General features: G+C 36.2%; 1 protein-coding gene across 2 annotated transcripts in view; it reads right to left on the bottom strand.

Moving 5' to 3' along the window:
• LEMD3 (LEM domain containing 3) overlaps window positions 1-21,114 on the bottom strand; it is a 42,180-nt gene that overhangs the window by 16,227 nt on the left and 4,839 nt on the right. For both annotated transcript variants that reach the window (XR_012053256.1, XM_030259036.4), the window contains exons 2-4: window positions 10,425-10,462; window positions 8,010-8,076; window positions 168-235 (exon numbers count right to left, since the gene is read on the bottom strand). Coding sequence is in view for 1 of the 2 variants with exons in the window: in XM_030259036.4 (XP_030114896.4) it covers window positions 168-235; window positions 8,010-8,076; window positions 10,425-10,462 (173 nt within the window). In the remaining variant the exon portion in view is untranslated. The remainder of the gene's footprint in view (window positions 1-167; window positions 236-8,009; window positions 8,077-10,424; window positions 10,463-21,114) is intronic.

Below are 21,114 nucleotides of genomic sequence, written 5' to 3'. Positions count from 1 at the left end.
CCCCAAATAAAAATCATATGTGTAGCATGTACTAAAGTCATCAGTTCTGATCATTTCCAAATAATATTCAGATGAATTTTAGTCAACATACTAGATATGAGAACAGGCATTACAAATTGTAACTTATACAGATCTTCTAGACAATGAAAAACAACTCATTTGCTTACTTTTAAATATGCAGCTGCCTCCTGGACGGAAAGGTTTCTTTGAATAGAGCTGCCACATTCATGTTCCCCTGGTAAAATGAAAACTTTTATTTTTATCTATTTATTACTGCATTATATAAAATAAAATCGCCTAATCACCAGCTTGTGGTTAACAAAATTTACATAAGCAGCCATAGCAGAACAGTAATTCTCATAGGTTCCACTAAAAATATGGAAAAGAATCTCTGCACAAATTTCTCCTTCAAAAGAAGTTTAAAAAACCCAATGATTTTCAGAACTAATAATATGTACAAATCACAGCAATATGTTCTCATGTTCTGCTCAGAAAGAGCATTTTGGTATTTACACCAAAAGCAGAACAATAAGTAGCATGAAGAACTATCAGAATACGATTACCATAAAAGTTACTGTACTCTGACTCAAGTTTCCAGGTAGCTTCCTTTAACTCTGAAACCTGTATTATCTTTTATAGAGCCCAAGTTCCAGTTGAAATATATCCATAGTATTTCAGGCACTAAGAAGTTACTGCATTTTAGATTGGCCTGTTCTGGTAACTCATTGCTTTCTTGAACATGCACAAAATCCCACTATAGCTTGACACGGGCACTTTTAACATCTTCTATTGGTTTTGGAATGTGTGCAGATGTAGCCAGGAAATAAGGTATTTATATGCATAGTCAGTCCTCAGAGCAATGTGCCATCATCTCCCTCATTTTCTGCTAAACTAAAGGTGCATGGTTCATATAACGAAAAAATAAGTAGCGAAGATAGTGACAGTCATATCAACACAAAGCCATACAGAAAAGGAAAAGGTCTAACACCAGTTTTTCATCTATCACTAGGCCACCATTTCTGAAGAACTGTCAGCAATGGCAAGTCTGATATTTCTTAAAAATACCCCTGAATCTTGGCATCTGCAACTATGCTTTTTCTGTGCCAAAACAATAAAATAGGAAACAACAAAACCAGTCTTTCACTGGCTCAGCATTATGCCTGCCTTACCTTCTTTAATCTATGCCAAGTTGTACTATTCCCAAAGCTATAGCAAGGCTAAGAAAATTTAACATACTTGTGCTTCTGTAAAGCATAAACCTTCACTTATATTGGAATACACTTTTTAAAAAGCAATTTCAAGTATTACCTCCTTACACAAACAGGAATATTCAAGGCAATGTGAACAAAAGTTAGGAAACACTAGCAAGTTATAGAGAAGCACCTTCATGCCTCACTCATTTGGAGTTCCAAAGAAATATACATTTCTATGAAGCTAAAGTCCTTCTCAGACTGCTGAAGTTTCGCTCAGTACACTTCAACAGATTTTAGAGATTTTGGCCTTGCAAGCACATTAGCGTAACTGGGATGCTCTTACTGTTGGCATATAGAGAAATAGGAACAGTGTTTGTAAGCGGGCTCATATGCTAACCGGCCTAGAAGTGCTGCGGGAACTAAGCCTGTGTGCATGCACGTATTTTCGACTGAGTGCTGAGCAGAAAACTTTACAAGTTGTTCACTTGAAAATTAGCATGCAACGTCTAAGACTTTCAAAGTGCCTGCATCTACTGAAATAGCAAAACTAGACAGATCACTGCTGAAAATGGACACCACTTTTATAAAAACCCACTCTAATTTTAGAACTCAGCACCTGAATTGGAGCTATGGGCTTTACTTGTATGTAATTTAGGCAGACTTTGGTTTTGTACAGCCTTGTTGGAACTCAAAATGTCCCTCAGACATTTTTGGAGGTTCCAGGCCTCGGTCAGAAGCATTTTAGACCCTGGCAAACAGCTGGAAACAGCTGTGATTTGAGTTTAAGCCATGGAATGAGTTACCAACTTTGAAGGTGGAACAAGCAGTCACAAAGGGTTAGATAGTATAGTAGAAGTAGTTACAAAGTAGAGGGGGAATTTTTTTAGTATTGTACAGGGGGGTTTTAGCGCCTGTACAAGGGGGTTTTTACTTTGTACATGGGAGTCAGAAGTTCTAAGATGGAGGAAAGTGTGCCTGATCCTGTTCTTCCTCCTTCTTCTTCCTTACCTCCATGTTCTTGGTGATGCTGGCACTTGTGGATTGGTTTAGAGTCGAAAAGCACCTTGTAACATAGGTAGTAGGTATCGGGGAAAACTATAAACATGAAACATGTAATATATCATATAAAAGACAGCAGCAGCCCTGGGCGGGGAGAGAGAAGAAGACACCAGGCAGTGAGGGTGTCAGGGTGTGTGTGTCTCTGCCTGGGCTGCTGAGCAAACAGCCGCAGCCCGCGAAGACAATCTTTTAGATAACCAGCAATAAACTGTCTTGAGACTGAACAACAAGAGGCTGCAGAGTTTTTCTTTGGAAGCACGGGTTGGAGGAGAGACTTTACCACCACACGGAACCCCTGAACCAGGCCAGGGGTTCCGGCACAGCCTAAACCCTAGAGCCTGTAAATTTACATGTGTAATCATCACTGATTTCATGTTTCAAGATTAGCAGACTTGGAATAACTATACATCATACTCATACAGTCTCTGGTGCAAACATATTGTTTTAAATTTAGAACTGATGTAATAAATACAAGAAACCCAAATATCTCTCTAAAAGCCCAATGTACAATTTACACCTGATATTAAGTTGTATGATATGAGCAAGTCAGACAGGTATTCCTATATTTAAGCCTTCTCTCTTGTTTGTTAAGACCTGAAGTCTTTCTGGGATCTTTTTAATACAGAGAAAGCATGTCAGTCATACTTTGAACAAAACAACTTGTGAGAGAAGGGGGAGGATACCCTTCTGCTAAGAAGCTTTTCTTTGGTTGTTTTTTTTAATTATCTAGATAAGCAGAAAAGCTCTGTTATGAAATAAACGGGAGAGAATAAAAAGGGTGAGGTTAATACACAGATGAGAAAGCAAACCAAACACACAAGCAGGAGACAGATTGCGAAAAATATGAGTTCTTAAAAAGGAGTTTCAGGGTTCATATTGGATTTTCCACTTTTTGAGAACACAGCATTGCCTTTTACAACAGGACAAAAGCTCCCTTAAGTAGCGGACTACTGAATTACTTTAGTAGTTTTAAATGCTAATCTTACGTGCCTTCTTACAAGAATTACGCTTTTGCAGCACCCAGCCAGCACACTGACTTAACAGCTTCTGGTCTCATACTCAAAAATCAGCAGACAGTTTCCTCTCAGTCCTGCTGCTGAAATTTTTTTCAAACTGTATTCCCTCTGAAAAAGTTCAACAGTTAACAAAACCTTTGCTGCCTGGGCTCTGACAATGTCGAAGTCCCATCAATTCAAATTTCCCTCAAGCAATACTGGGGCAGGGGGGAGAGGAATAAAAATCACTTTCATCTTATCTCCCACTCTCAAAAAAGTAAGCTAATCAGAGTTGTGGAATTTGAGTCTTGTACAAAAAGCTATTGGAGACACAGTTTCGTGTTCCAACACATCTTTTGCTGAGATCCATTTAACAGCTTTCTTCTGAGAAACTCATGAATTTGAAAGCTTGCAGAAAGTTAGGCATTTCACAAGCCAGACAACCTTCTGTTTTACTGCAACAGCAGGATATTCCTATATGCCATTTCAGTCACTGTGTTAGCTAATAGGTCTGCAAATGAAGGCTTACTTTGAATAACTTTGGTGCAATCATTAACCACTTGGCCTGGAAACCCACTTTCCATAGTCTGAGCCAAAAATGTTTCCCACTGTTCCATTTGAGGCCCTATATTCAGGAATAAAACTGAAGCACAGGCAAAAAACTTTACACAAGTCTGCTGCAAGATACATCTGAGTTCTTTGTAAAACTGCCCCTCTTGTTATAATGTCTGCTGTGAGCTTACTTTAGAAAGCATGAATCTTTGAGCTTAAACTTTCCTTGGGTACTGATCACCAATTTAATGAGCAATGAAAGAACCTTTGCTTTTGAAAGGAGGCAAGAAATAGCACATTCCAGCAAGAATCACAAAACTACAATTTAGCTTATGTTAATGTATTTGGGCAAGCCACTTAAGAAGTTGAATTCTTCTAGAAATACTACCAAAAAGCAACTAAAGTTTCAATTCTAAATAAATATTTATTATGTCTCAACTGCTTCTAATACAGAAACCAAGTCAGACCTTCTTTCCCATGCAGGCGAGACTATTTAAAACTGACTTTCATTTAGGCATTTAACTTATGAGCTGCAGCATATACAGGCAACAGAAATATTCAAAAATTTGAAGCACTTGCTTTACACTGTAAATAATTTTCTCACTTGGTAGCAAAATACAGTAGAAATCTAGTATTTCAAAGAAGACCTAGATTTAGCACAGATCTCTAGCTTATAGCCTGATGTGATATGGCCAGCAATACAAACTGCAAGCAGTGTACAAGACATTTGTTCACTAGGTCTCATGTTTTCAGGTGACTTGCAGCAGAATACTAAAGTGGGGAGCTCAAGAAAAGCAGAAGCAGACCAAGAGCAAGTAAGAATGCCCTATATGCCAAAGACAAATTCAACAGAGCTCAGTAACACTTCCAAACACCAGAACTTGCTAAACAGATGTTTAATTACTGGTTGGAAACAGCAGAGTATCAATTACCTGAAAACTAAAGATTAAGGAGAGTGACAGAACAGAGCCTGTGACAGCCATCAGGTACAGCAGCTGGCACTTGAAATTAGTATTAAGTAACATTAGGTGTTTTGCCAGGATTTTCTTCCAGCCATGGATTTATCAGGAATGAAATTGTTACATATGAAAGCCTAATTCACCCCTGCATCTTCAAGGACCAGTGAAACAAAGGAAACTGTCTAAATCCAATAGACTGTCACAATGAAGAATGTCAGGCAAAAGAAATGGCTCCTTTAACTACACGAAAGGGTCATACTCATGGGTGGCTGGTTGCTTCTTCTGAATATAGTGGTTAGATTTAATTATTTTGCAAGTCTGACTGAAAACGGATGTGATCTATTGAAATTTCTCCAAGAAAGACCAAGATATCCAGTAATTAACATATGCTGAAGTTTCTCTAATTTTAAAAAAGCAAATATTTTGGTTTAGCAAATAGTTTTGGGTACTGACATATATACTGTTTATAAAAAGTTTCTGTTTTGAAGAATGGCTAAACCATTCAAAGTAAGAACATGGGAACACAAACTTCAAGGGAGTGTTTCAAGGGAGAAGCACTATATGCTCATCTAGCTCTGAGTTTCCTGTGAGGCAGAAAATTACTCACTGTAGATTTGGCAGCCAAGTAATTCTGAGAACAGTGATGCATTAAAGGCAACCTATTTCTATATTGGATAATGAAATAATTTGACAACATATTGGAGAACCACAGTCCAGAATAGGTATCTACTGCTGGAACACGGTATATTAACTCAAAATTAACAAACTTTACTCTGACATTTTCTTCCTTAAAAAAACTTCATGTTCTGTCTTCTAAAATAAAAGCCCCATCACCTGCTCTCCATTTGAAGTTGACAAGGTAAGAAACTAGAGCAGTAAAAATAGTAAGTCTGTTTTATTAAAGAGTGCTAGAAACCAAATTTTGAGGGGACCATCTTTATGGTAGTCAAGATGTTGAATAAAGCTTAACAGAACAGACTACTTCAAGTTTCCAGCCTGCCTTTTTAATATTAATAGTTATAACATGAACAAATGATTCATAGCCAAGTATGAAATGAGAGAAACTTTTCCAAGTATGTGACGGAGAGACCTGAAAAGCACCACTTTGAGTAAATCTGTATTCCTTAAATTCTCCTTTGAAGCAGTGCACTGTGCACAAGATCAACACTTAAATCCTGCATCTCCCTTGCAGCTTTCTCTGTTTTATGCTGCTTTTAAACTGCTTCCATATATTGTACCAGGTCTATGGCAATATGGTATTCAAAAATGGATGGCAGACATCTTCCTCTCGTATCTTAAGAAACTTGGCATTGAGGAAAATTTCTGTCAAAGTAAAGATGGATTATGTCCTTCTTCAGACAACGTATGAAAGCTACTCTACTACACAACCAGATAACATCACATTACAGCTCCATTCTGGAGTACCACTTAACCAGAAAGGATAGTTATATTTTTTGAAAGGAAGCATTTAAAGATCCTTCTGGCAAGAAATAGACTAATAGAGAATAATGCATCTTTGAGACCTGGTGAAGCAAGCAGCTGTCTTGGAGCAATCAAATTCTTCCTCATAAGGCAGACAGCTAAAGATCTGTATATGTTTACATGCACTGAAGTAAGCCCCCGTTAATAAAAGAAAGTTCCCTTTCTGTTATGGATGAGAAATTATGTGCCAAACCTTTTTATCCATGCAAGTACATTGTTTACTGTATGGCCCCTAGAGGGCCAGATGACACACATAACAAGTAGCAAGCTGTTACACTCTTCAAAAGAGAGGGAAGCAGCATGATAGTGATCTAAGCAAGGAAAACCAATAATCACCTTGAATGCTCAACTATAGTATGGTCTATGTCAGAAGACAAAGATGGAGACAAAGCTCCATCCTCTTGACAAATCCTCTTGTCAAGAGATGGAGCTGGACTCTTCTTGGTGGCACCCAGCAACAGGACAAGAGGCAACGGGCAGAGACTGACACACAGGAAGTTCCACCTGAACATGAGGAAGAATTCTTTACTGTGTGGGTGACTGAGCACTGGAACAGATTGTCCAGAAAGCATGTGGAATCTCCCTTGCTGGAGATGTTCAAGAACCATTTGGATGCAATCCTCTGCCATGTGCTCTGGGATGATATCTGCTGGAGCAAGGAGATTGGCCCAGATAATCCACTGTGATTCTTTCCAAGTTGACCATTCTGGGATTCTCCGATGTAAACAAACCAAAATGTGTGGGGTTTGTCCAAACACCTATTTTATTCACAGCAGACACTGTAAATGGTGTGAAAACAAAATGTTTCTGCATGAAGGTAGATTACTGTTGCAATTTAAAAGGTATTACAGAGCTGCTGAAGTTTCTCACTCATTTCCTATACAGCCTTGACATATTACATTGTTGGCTTCATATCTGACACAGAGTTGTTTCCACATTTTTTCATGTTTGCAAAATGTCTATAGCACCCGATAATAATGGAAAAGCCTTCTTGGTAAAACTTGCTGATGCCAAACAAATAGTTGGCACAAAGACCCGTAAGACCTCCTGAACATATTATGGGTTAAATATGCAAGGATGATAGAAACAACTTAATAGTCTTGACACAGACTCAGCTGTAACTCTCATTCACCAGATGTCAAAATTATACTCACAGACTTAACTTCACCATTTCCTATGTATGCAGTTTAAAGCTGTATTCCTTACAACTCCAGATAAAACTACCCTACTTTTTACTTTGAATATTCAATAATACTATCCCTAAACACCAAATCTGACACATTACTATATGCAGCACTTTTCATTACTATATAACTCATATAGTTAAGTTGCACATTTTGTCTAACAAGGCAATCTTGTTCAACCACTACTGTTCACTTTATTAGTAACCATTTTATCACTGCTGCAAAATATTTTGTTTACACCACAGTGAATTAACAACCTTTAAGAAACCCACACAGTTTTCTTCACATATAGCAAATTTAATTTAAGCCTTTTAACAAAATGAGATTACTAAAGTACTAAGGCATTGGGTCAAAAACCACACAGGATCACAATATTCAAGACCCTATCTATTAGCAAACATTGCAATAAAAGGTTTGACACTGGTAGAAAAAGACAGTGTAGGTGAACTAGAAACAGGATTTCAGGTTTCCCAAAATGGAGTTCTAAATGGCTATCAGGGACACAGTTATTGCAAATCACTATCTGAGCATGGACTTTTGTAGCTGTTGCTACAACATTACATCACAATATTTTTTACGTGTTACCTGCTACTTGTGCCAGTTTATCATGGAGTGCGTACAAGCTCTTCATCATGAGACTTATTTCATCTTCCTAGAATGAGAAAAACATATTTATGTTAAAATAAGCAGTAGTACAGATGTACTTTTTTTCCATTTAGCCCCAAAATCTTCATACACAATGAGGAAAAAACCCAGGGTGTACACATAAAGGTAGAAAGCTGTAACGTCTCACATAACAACAATGATGCAGGCAATAGATTTTGAATAAAAGTATACACACTACATTGAATTTTCAGATCTCGACTGAAGGTAAACTAGATTGTAGCTTGGACTCTGATGGATCTGCCAGTTAAAACCAACAGACTCTCAGCAGTACTTTGATACTACTGAGAGATTACTGAAGTGACTCAAAAGAAGTCTGTTTTGTTTGGGATGGTTTTTTGATAGCTACTGTGTAAAAATAAAAGTTTCATTCTTTATAAATGTGCTGTGACATTTTATACAAGCCATATTAAAGTCTGGTCACATTCCAGCATAAATTGACAGCAAAGGAAAAATTTTGTTTCCTACCTTCAAACTACCATAATTTAATTTAAAAAAACAACCAAACCACCCTCACCAAACAAAAAGCCAAAACAAAGCACACCAGGAAGCTGTAGACTATCTTGTGGATAGTCTACATACACCATACATACAAAAAAGGCTTAATTCCCAAAACAAGCATGAATATGAGATGTCATATAACTGCTACTTACAGGGGAGTTAAATTTATTAATATATCAAGCAATTTTATTTAAATATAACCAGGACCACTTTATATTAGAAAGAAATATTCAAAACTTAAGACAAAAAACATGTATACTAAAGGCTATTCTGAAATGTTGAAGTTTTATCAAATGGCTAAGACTAGAGCCTTCATTCAAAAATACTCAAAAAAGTAATTTTCCAGTGTTATACTCATTTTGAAAAAAACAAAAACCAACTATATTAGGTTTAATTCCCTGATGCACCAGCACTATTGACATAATTTTAAAATGTGAATAGTCCAATTTTTTTTTCTGTAAGAAAACTGCTACCAGAAAAGCAAAATACTTCTTGCATTGATCAAAAAATGGACAAATTATTTCCCAACAGCACAATCAACAATTACCAGCACCACCTCACCCTATTCCGGTACTACAAAACCATCACTGAAATTAAGTTGATGTAGTTGACACTCCTCAGGAAACTAACCAAACTTATTAACTCACTTCCTGGCCAGAAAACACTGTGAATGGCAGAAGAGGAAAATCAGTCCTCCAGCACACACACTACCAGCAGTACTTCAAGTTCCATTTATTTGCAAGTAGGTACACCCATGACTTCACTATTAGCTACAGTGAGATGAACATGAGAAATATTATTGCGACCATTTTTTCTTCTAATTAATAGCTGGATCACATAAAAGAAAGAACTAACAGTATAACCTTTGTAACTAACAAAGAATCAAGCATGCAATAGGATTACTATGGAACAGTGCAGTAGAAACAGGAGAAAGCAACATATAGAACAGGTTCTCAGGCTGAGTCCAGTGAACAACATGCATTCTCTGCACACTAGTAATGTCATTTCGAAAGAATCCCCAGAATCTGCCTCAAGAAATTTTATTTGTTCAAGGGATTCAGAAACATATTCTATCTAAGAAACCAGCCAAGGCCACCTGCTTAATACACAATTATTCACTTTCGGAGAGTTCAATCCTAGACACAAAAACCCACCCATTCACCAAACAAAAAAAACAAATCCCAGACAGTAAACCAAAAAAAACCCCCCAAGTCCCCCACAAGTATCTTGCAATACTTGCTTATATATGACTAGCAAATTCAGTTCACTATGTTTACAATTCAAGTCAGAAGAGAGAACCACCTGAACGCAGGCTGCACCACTAAGAATAATACAAATAGCTTCAATGGTGACATCTCAAAAATTTTATCCTGATACTTCAGACAAAAAAGTAACTATAGGAACAAGTAACAGAATGGAATAAAGTGAAAGAGACAAATTTTAACATTTACTTTAACCCTTGCACTAACCCTATAACAATAAATAAGATCCTTGAGTTTCATGTCAATCATCTCTTATCAGCTGTGCTTTTGAGGTTGAAAAGCCAAATGGTACCAGTAAGTGAAAAACTGTTAAATTAGTCTCAATTTGTAACACTTTTCTTTTTACAACACAAATTATGTACTTTTACTGTTTATGAAGCAACCAGCATACCACAGCCAAACCTAGTAATCCTATTTATATTGCCCAAGATGAAAAAACAATTAAAACACCAGTTACAAGAAATGCATTTATTTCCTGCATTATACTAAAACTGCATCTCTCTGAACAGATCTATAATGTTTTTATACAATCATGTGACAGATTAAAATCTCAATATTAAGTGGTTTTACTTACTTGTATTTTTTGGAGTTCTTCACTAAAGGGATCCTTGACTGTCGAAAAAAAAAAGAAAAAAATTATTCGCTCTATGGTCTGAAAAATACTAAAAAGGTATACCAACATTGTAGCTTTAAGACAATACTGTAATAGTTAAGATAAAAACAAAGTCCATAGTAAGAAAAATAACAGAGATATCTATTAACCTTTGTCCTAAGTCTGCATTTGATAATGCAGTACAGTAGCATTTAGATTAAACTAGAATTTTGTATGTCAACAAATTTCACAGCTATTTCCTTACAAACGAACTGTGCTTGCAATGTGCTGGACTCTTGCTTTAATAACTCAATTGCTTTGAAATAATTTGGAGATTTTAGATTTTAGTGGACAATTTAAAAAAAGAAAACCCCTTTTTTACTCACCAATAATACATACAACAAAGCTCTACAACTCAGCATTTTTTTTAACATGACTGAGATGACACAATGAGAGCTCATGCACTCCCATGCATATAGGTATCCACGAAACATCAAGAGTTACCCACCCTAGAACAGACTGACAATATCTTGATTTCTTATCCACAACCATGCTCAAATTGATCAGTTAATTCAGTTATAAATGGGAAATATAAGGGAAATATGCAGGTCGACATATTAGATCAAATTCATGGCAAGATTTCTCATTTAGGAAAAATGGAGAATACAAAGGAAACTAAGGACCAACTTATAAAACAGGGTTTCCATCCTTAGTCAAATGTAAGTGAATATGGGTAAGAAACAAAAAAATCATTTTCTAAGAAAAAATCTCATTATTTGTAAAATAATGTGATTTTTTATTAACTGCATGAACTTCAGTAGCACTCTTGTGAGCAAACAAATGTTGATCTGTTTCACCTTAGTTTTGAAAGGAAGTTTGAAGTAGAAACGATTACCCTTTCTTTGCTCCTACATGTAACAATGGTGAGATTCACATTCCTACAGTTACAACCAACAAATGATGTATAAAACAGCAGGACAATGAAAACACTTTCTAAATGAAGTAGGCTTGACTCTCTGCAACTTTGCAAACAAGTTTGTCCATGTACCTGAGATCAGAAAAAAATTAAGCATATTACCTAGCCAATAAGCCCTTCAGCTTCTTTTGATACAGCAATGGAAAAAAAAAAAAAAAAAAAAAAAAAAACCAAACCAAACCAAATCCACCCAAACACAGGGACTGGTTTTCACAGACATCCAAATACTGTATTCAGATTTAAGATTAATTAAAGCTGATAAAAGCAGATGTTGAAGGCTCTTGCAAACCAAGCCCTACAGCACTTCACAATTTCATTCTATAGGTCCAAATTCACAGCCATTGCTTACTGGATTATCAAGCTACCAACTTTAAAAAGTTATATGCATTTCATTCATTAACTCAACCGAACACACCCAGCACACTAAATGTTCAATTTTAACAGCCTAAAATAGGATTAAACACCTAGTTTGAGTGTTAGTTATCCAGACAAGGATAATTACAGACTCCAGGGTCAATCCTATTCAGCACACATGAAATTTTGATTGAGTAGTGGTTTTAGATTGGAAGGTGGATACAAACATAAGATACAAAAATGTGTAGATTTCAGTATACCTGACTAACATACTTTAGCACGGATGAAAGTCAGGAAATAAACACATATGTAACATTTCCATGCCTGCAAAAACACAAACTGAAAACTGACACCTGAAATTCTAGATATGCTAGGGCAGTCCAGCAATTAAATGGAGGCTATGCTGGTTAGACTTTTCCAGCATCACAATCCCAGTGTAAAATCAATCTCACATTTGGGCAATTTCTTATTTACATAAATTACACCTTAAATTTGTTATGTAAGCCAGATGAGATGTCAATGTTTGCCTCTCCTTCACAAACACATAGTGGTTACAATGACCAAGAATACCAACCACCTCTTCAAATACCTATCACACATATATAGCAACCTTTAAAACTCCTTCTTTTAACTCACACTGTAGGATTTCCATGAAATCCCACTGAAGTCAGTGATTGTTTTCGTTAACCAAGAACCGAAGTACATTTTATATATGATGCTATTTAGTTCAGCGTGACTAGCGCCTGGAGTTGAGGCAAGTACGCAAAATGCAACTGCAGCAATTTATCAGCTGCATATGCAATTACAACTGTTAATCAATCTGCATTTATTTACCACATAACCTCAATTCATTTGAGTTAATAAGGCCACTCCTTAACCTCTTCAGTAATTCCTCTTCTGAATACACCCTTCTTTCTTTTGTCCAGAACCTAATCTCTTACTAAATCCTCCCACACAGGTGCAAAGTTCTCACCTACTCCAACATGCCTAAGGTATTTCAATATATTACATCAGTATTATTGGTTCAAAAGCTTCCTTGACAGTTCTTAGAATATGCAACTATATTTGTAAGAGTGATAAATTCTTATTCTACAAAACTAAATATTAAATTAAGAAATAATTATTAATATAAGATTTTTTATCTGAATATATACTTCCAAGGCTCCTCCTCAAAGAGTTGGACACCTCTACCATGCAACAATTGTCAGCCCTGAAAATAGTCCATCAAGCTCACACTATAATGGAGTTCAAAGAAAAACTTCCCATCTACTTACGCAACAAAGTGACAACATGTATCCTTGTACCAGAGGAGAAAGAGTAATAAAGAATATTCAGCCCTTCCATAACATTCATGCCTTCACTTGATTCATCACTCATACACATTTGAGAGTCCTCCTCCTCCTTGCTATAAAAGCCACCTCTGAACTTTTCTGCAGCTCTATGCTCCTCCTAACATTTTACGGTGACATTTATAACAGAACCGCTGTAATGCCATAATTTTTTTTCTGAATGTACAGATAATTTGATTTTATACATGAAAGAGCAAAAATCCAACACAACTTTAAGGAGCTGTACGGCTTCAGCTACAGAAACAAGAATGATCGCAATTATTCTGTAAGCAGCTCACTTCTCAATGTGATAACACAAAGCATCAAATACCATTCACCAAAAGGATTCAGAGACTGTGCGCTATGACAAGTTAGCAGCTTCTGGAGAAACAACAATCTTCCTCCCTGCAACTTTTCTCCTCCTCATCCACCAAGCCACAAGCAGACTAACCCCAAAACAGAAGTAGTAAAATTTCAAAAGTCTGTCTTACAAAGATGTGGTCTGCAAGAGGATAACCTAATGCTTTTCATCAGATTTTTTTTCTTCTTAAAACAAATACATTAGTTGGATAATGTACTGCTACCAGAGTAAAAAACAATAGTAGAAGCACTGCTATCAGAAAACATGATGTCAAAAAGAAGTTTTCAATAATTTTACAACCCAAGAATTTTCAATGCCAGCTAACACATTTTTAACTTTTTCTAAGTCTAGGATCAAGGTCTGACTTCACCCAGTGACATACCGTGTATGTGTCAAGAACAATTCCAAAACATTGTCTCTGAGAACTCCTAAACCTTAAAATGCCAGAAAAATACCAAATAAACAAGTTATTGCACAAAATGTTATTCCAGAATCCATATTTCAAACTTCTTAAATAAAATAATCCTGCCTTTATTTCTTTATTTTCCTATTTTCAATTATTCAATGCTCAAAACAGATAGTTTTGCATTACCTTCCAGCTTCGTATTTCTCTAATTCAGGTAGAAAACACTTCAAACCAGTAGGCTAAATCTCTCTGCTTTGATTTTACAACATCAAATCATACAGCAATTCCTTCTGTACAGATCATCTTTATGTGCTTTGGAAATAGTTTTTGTATTTCTACATGAGTACCTCATTACAGTTTGAATACTCCTTGGCTGTGTCAATTTTGAAGAGCAGCATAATGTGCCACAAGGATTAGCAAACTCTACAAATGGCTGAACTTTTCCTTAACAACTAGTCACTTTTTCAACTGGCTCAGTTTAAACCTCTTTTATGGATAGTTTTTCCGACCAAGATAATTTTAATTCATTCTGTTTGTAAGTGATGTAACGATTGACGACATAACCAACAATTTCATATTGTTCACTTCTTTAGACAAAGCCCCCAAAGTATCATATTTGTGATACACCCTTCAGACACATTTGTTAGCAGCTCTGAAAGAGTCTTCATTATTTTAGGTAAAAGGGTATGAGCTACCAGAATCTCTCTTAAAGAGTTTTCACTACTTAAAAAATAAAAAGCCCAACAAATTACAGCAAAATAACCATCTCCTTTGTTTAACTGTATCGCCCTTTCTAGAAAGGTTCAAATCTACTCCTACCTACTTAAATGCTAGTTAGAATAGACCTGAATGTTGAAAGGTGCTCTGCGACTCATGCAAATTTAATTAATATTAAGAAGAGACAAGTGTTTTGGGAAAGCTTCTCATCAGATTATTCAGTTTCACTAGAATAGTAACATTAGTTTCATTCTAGTACTCGTATTAGTGATCAAAAATCCTAGAAATGATAAAACTGTCAGTTCTTAAGAATATTTAAGGAAATATTTTTTAGTAACTTTATTTGCACACATGCGTTTTTGCATTACATTACAAAACATAGAAGAAACAGCTGTCTCTGTTCTATCAGGGAAAATGGCCCAAAAGTGCACTTGCCATGCACTGGAAAAATTAGATTAAAATCATAGACAAAGAGTATTCACTACAGGCTGCTGTGTATACATAGGAAACAAAAAACCCACCACATTAAGACTGTTCTTATGAGCAGTTGCAAAATATTAGACTTCAGACACATACCAGCATTTTACTATGGGTTAGAATAGGCTTCTGAAATAGCTCTTCTGCATTCTTCTGCACCTCTCCCAAATATTTTAGCTCCTTAAATTTTATAAGGTCAAAAAATACCCACCACTTCAACAAATGAACACAAATATAGAAAAAAGGGGAAGCTCCATCTTGAAAGCATAACACGTTTTATGTCAAACTAGGAAGTGTTCTGCTTTCCTCAAACTCCAAAGTTCAAAGTGGAAAGCTAACTAATAAAGCAAGCGTTATTGAAATACAGAAGGTTTAAGAATCAATGGGAAGTTGCAATTAAATATTGAATCTACTGTCATTCTGCCAAGGGCCCGGTTTTGATAGAAATATCTTGTGATTTCGTATAAGTAGTAAGGATTTTTGTCTTGAAGAGTTTCCAAAATAAAAACACAGTTATAACCTCTTCTCCCAGACAGACTTCAATTACAAAGTACTAGTAATAGTATGAACAGTTTACAACATCCAAAGGTAACATACAATAACGATTACAAAGTCAAGATACAGATCACAGGAATTTTTCATTTTAAAAACTGCGGTTCTGTTGTGCCTCTGTCCTTTTAATCATTCAGCACACATTGGTCTATCAGTGCTTCTACACTAAGAGCAGCAGTACTGTTGAACAATATATTTACAAAGCCTGAACACAACAGCAGAACTCTGAAAATAGGTGCTCTATGCAAGACATACAGAGGTACCTGCTAGCAGGTTTCTTGGCATGACAAAGATGAGCATTCGCTGAGGAAAGAGCAGTCAGTTTACAGCAAGTATGCATATCAGTTAAGAGAAGAAAAACTGCTCACCACATACCATAGAAGTTTGAAGGGCTCAAAATCAGGATGAGCTCAGCAGTAATACACAACATTACACTTGACTGGACATGCATAATATCAAGCAATATTGAGTTACATCCATTTTTACTCCCCTGGACTAAGACTGAATAGCTGGCTAACCTTCCAGGCTGTCTACCATAGCAACTACTTTTGCTTGACGATTTGTTTGATTAATCTACCTGGTTGAAATAAAAATTATCCAAAGGGAACAACTGAACTAACATACCATTATCCTTTACTCAAATTAAGAGTCTGCTCGAACTAAGACTGAACTTGAACTCATGTTATCATCATTGTTTATTAATTAGGTTATCATCATTGTTATTAAATAGGTTATGCTTATTAGTTAAAAGGTTACATCAATCAGCTTGTGGATTAAGGTGATGAATCTTCTAGCAGCACTGTATGCACTTCTGACCCTGGCATTTAGTGAGGAGGAAAAAACCAAGAAAAACCAAAATCTTTCTTGGCAAGAAATTCACCTGCCATACAGACACAGGAAAAAAAGAAGATAGAAAGGAAGTACAAGTGAGTCTTACCAAGATCTCAAACACTAGGGGCAATAAAGCTGTACCACACCTTTGGCACATGAGAACTCTGTAGTATGTAGGTCAATACATAGTAGCATAAAACTCAGTGCTTGAACTATGAAAAAAAAGTTTACAGAACAAGATCCTAACTCTCTTTCCTCAAACCATGTATCTCATGCCAAAGCGAGCTGGCCATATAGTTAGTCTGATCCCAAGGCTTGTGTAAGCAACTCAGTACATTCCCATTTTCTGAATGGCAAAGGATATCACATGCTAACTCATTCACTTACAGAAGGAATAGTCAGACCCTATTTGGCCTTAGGTCCTCAATTACCAGGAGAGCTCCTTCCCAGGGCTTCTACTTTAATGTCATTTTCCTCCAGTCTGCTCTCCCTCAAAAGGAATCACTTTAATACAACGCATCCTACACAGCATAATAAAACAAGTGGATTTAACTTCTTATGCTTTTTCTTCCCTCCCACTTCATGTGCATTTGTGCTCAATCTGCCCAGTTTTGTTATTAGTTCAATAAGCAGGACCTTAAGCTGAAGGTCAAAAGAAAAAAATAGTGTTAAAAGTTATAAATAAAAAGCCACTGCACAACTCTGAAGTATTCCAGCACATCCACGCTCAATGTAAACAACTGAAACTACATAGCCCACAGTGTTTCTGCAGGGAGTATCACCTCTGATGGAAGTAAAACTTAACAGGCATTGATCATAATACACCTAGGATCATCAAATCAAACTGTGCATACGTACCTGCCCATTCTGAATGAATGAACTCTCAGGAGTACTCAAAAGATTGGTATTTCTCTACTCCTAGTTCAAAAGCCACTGTACAAACAGTACAGCATTATAGCTCTCTTAAGATATTCTCAACACTCCCTGTTTAGTTTTTTTCTGCGTTTATATAAAAATGAGCATGCATGTATTATTATATGCAAAAGACAAAGTACCCAAACATGAACATATCCTTTAAACACAGTTCAGATTCCCTATTTCCCATAGTGCTTTACAGACACTTATATCCAACCTGCTTTTACATAAGCAGATGTAAAAGCATAAGTACTTCTCATGCTTACAGATAAGAAAATTTTATCTTTTCCTCTGCAAAATAATTCACCTCTGCAAAATGTCAGCCATAACAGCACATCTCCTCCAGCAAGCTATGCCCAACAGGCACCACATTTGCCTGCTTCATGGTTAACACACACCTACTCTCACACTCCACAGCAGAATGTAAACACGAGCAGAAGAGAAAAACAGCACTAAATAACACTGTGGGAAGTACAGCACAGTAGGACTCAACATTGAACATTATAAACTCTAGCAAGCCTTCCACCACAGAAAGAACCTACATGAGATCAGCTTTAAGATGTGCAGTGGTTCTTCAATTTATCCCTACACACATCAGTATGCTTCTTTCCACCAATACCACTGGCCCTTTCAACAAGTTTTTCTGTATCAGAATGACTCAGTGGACAGAAGCTACTAAGGCTACCTCTAATCAAGACCTGAGCTAAACCATATCCTTATTTATTATAATCACAACAAAGGAACAGCCACTTTCTTCCACAAATCTGTATCCACCTGGTGAAAAAGAAGTAGCCAAGAACAGACAAGACAAAGATAGTACTAATGAAGTTCTTAGCAAACATGGGATTCCCCCAAAAATCCTTTTCATTTTAATATACCTTGATCTCACAGTCACTGACCAGTAAACTTATTCCCCTCAACCTAACACAAATAACAACAGACAACTAATTTTAGCAGAGAATACACAAGAGCTATAAAGGTGAAAAGAATATATAGCTCATGATTACAACACTCTGTGATTCTCCACAGAATTTGAATAGCACTTTCATCAACAAAAAACACTGTATTTGCTTAATTTACTTGCCTAAGCTTTTTAGTGAAACAACTTTCTCAAGCAGCAGTTCTGGCCTGGTCAAATGTTCATACTGTTACTGAAGCACAAATCTAGAAACTTGACAGGGATCAGTTTGGTACAACTCTACAATTCCTGCCAGCTTAGCCGGGTAAGCAGTCAAGCTAAAATTTGCAACCTGCTACTATCAGATGAAACACAGATCTCAAAAGGATTTAAATTTAAATGATTTTTAGAAACACAACTGCATCCTAGAGATAGGAGGACTGCAGGCCAAATTCTCCTCCTGTACTGGGATAGTTACAGATTATGAAACAGTGCAAAGTAGGGCTCCTACAATGCGAAATTTAAGTCCTTGTGTATCATGGGCTCTTCTTTAAAATATTTCCACTGGATCCATTATCACTGCATGCATCTGTCCTAAGCAGAAAGATCTACATTGCACTTGAACAGTATTAGAGTTGACTGAGGTTCTTAACAAATGAAACAAGTCTGCTTTTTGCTTTCCCACCTCTCTAGTCTCTAGTGCTTTTTAAATTATAAAAGTTGCAACCAGATCTGCTTTCAGATTCTGGATAACTTTCTCACATCAGAAATGAAATTTGCTTTTGAGAAAACTATGCACTGTAGAATGCAGTACAAACTTTTGATTACCTTTTGATATCTAATGAAAACAGATTTACTCCTGTAAAGAGTAAAGAAGAGAGCTCTTCTGCGTCCCTGCTCCCCAGGCAAGTGATTCTAGTTCAGATTTTCCACTATTTACTTCAAAAAACCACATAACTTCCAACATTAACTTTGGAAAAATGTCATAATGAGAATCTACAGTAATGGCATAAGGAATGTTTTGTGCACATCTGCAAACAACAGCACATTTAAGCACACAAATGGAAAGTAGTTACAAATATTCTGAACAAAGTATCAATTACCACTATCCCCCTAAAACACGAATTCTGATTTTCCATCATTTTTGTTTCAAACATGGCTGAGCAATTTTCTTATTTATACTTTATACTCCAGATCTATTACAAAGGTAAATAGACTGTTTATAATCCTTTTGGAGGACTTGAAGCTGTCAGCTGAGCTATTTTGTGCTACATGGTGATTACTTAGACTTTCCTAGATGAAAGTCACTACATACTAATTATCCAACTTTCCTAGATAAAAGGCTAAATTATTCCTCATTTTAAAGAACAATTTCTGACATACCATAGGGAAGACGACAGTTTAGAATTGTCAAGAATCCTAAGGAAACCTAACTATTCTGCCTGGCTTTACCTTATGAAGGCAGCCTAGTGATTCTTTTTGTTTTATCTACTGATTTTGATCCAAAACTCATCAAACCACATAATTGAGATTGCTACAACAGAGATTAGTCTTTCAGAAAAACGCCAGGATTTTCTTTTCTATCACCTAGTTGAGAAATACTTGCTAACTAGGATTTAAAGCAATATACAGAAAGTGAAACAGCAATATGCTAATATTTCAATAGAAGTTGTTATATTGTCAAATACAAGCAAAGCATAAGCAACGTTAATAGGCACACAATATGGAAACGCTGCAAATCTTTTCATTTTTCTCCCTCCCTTTATTATGTCCTCTTCTATAAATACTTCTCATCCACAACTTATTTTCTTCCATTAAAACCAACACTATAAAGAATGCAGACTCTTCTGAGAAGGTGATCTTAGAAGGCAAGTAAATTTTTAACAGTTATCTGTGAAATACCACAGCACTTCAACAGTAATTTGCAGTCCTGTGACCTTAACAGTCATCATCTTGTCTTTTATACAGCAAGTCTAACTCCTTAGCAATTAAATTCCCTGCATAAAATTCCATAGAAGTTTTAACACCTGAGAGATTTAGCCTCAAGAACAAAGGAACATCAATGGCATTGAATTAAACTCTTAGAATTGTGATTTGCATAAGCTTACACTTGCAATATACACAATTGTTAAGTCTCTCTGAATTAGCATTTCAAAAACACAAGTTGTAGTAAATATAAGGATTATCCTCCTATCAGTTGTTTTGTAACTTTATAGAAAGACCAAAATTACTAGCAACAGATGTCACTTTAAAAAGCCTCTTCTTTTAAGAAAATAAGATTTTAAACAAGACCTGCCTGAAACTTTAAAGATTAGGTTTTTTGTTATGGTGGTTTTGTTTTTTTCTTTCATCGCTTCAACTGCTTCTCAGACAAAGTACTGGAGCAGAAATGGTAGAATTAACCTAAATACAACCTATTTCAGATTACAGACTTCAACAGCATCTGTACCAGCGGCCACATCTTTCAGAAAGAAAGATCAACCATCTGATACAGTTATCAACCTTTCATTAAAAATAATTTTAGAATTAACTTCCAGGAACAGCCACTTGAGATGCTCAGAGTAACATCACAAAAGCACAGAAGTTGGAAGAGATACACGCACTCACCTCTTCAGGGTTTGAAGAACCTAGGAAGTAGACTGAAGTGTACCATTTTCCTGACAAAATACTATACTGGCTTGGCAAGAAGTTGATATAATCCCATGGTATTTTGAAGGCAGGTGCAAACAAAACATGCTTTACAGCCAGAGCAAAATGAACAAGGTTACCAGCACCAAGCCCAAACTGATCTTTTTCAAATGCAGCACTGTCAGAGATAGCAAGCACAACATGCACTAGCATTAGTTGGGTGTTTTAC

This window comes from Taeniopygia guttata, chromosome 1A (genome assembly GCF_048771995.1).
Source record: "Taeniopygia guttata chromosome 1A, bTaeGut7.mat, whole genome shotgun sequence".
NCBI classification, from domain to species: domain Eukaryota; kingdom Metazoa; phylum Chordata; class Aves; order Passeriformes; family Estrildidae; genus Taeniopygia; species Taeniopygia guttata.
The sequence above is the reverse complement of the archived record's forward strand: the minus strand, read 5'-3'. Positions and strand labels throughout refer to the sequence as shown.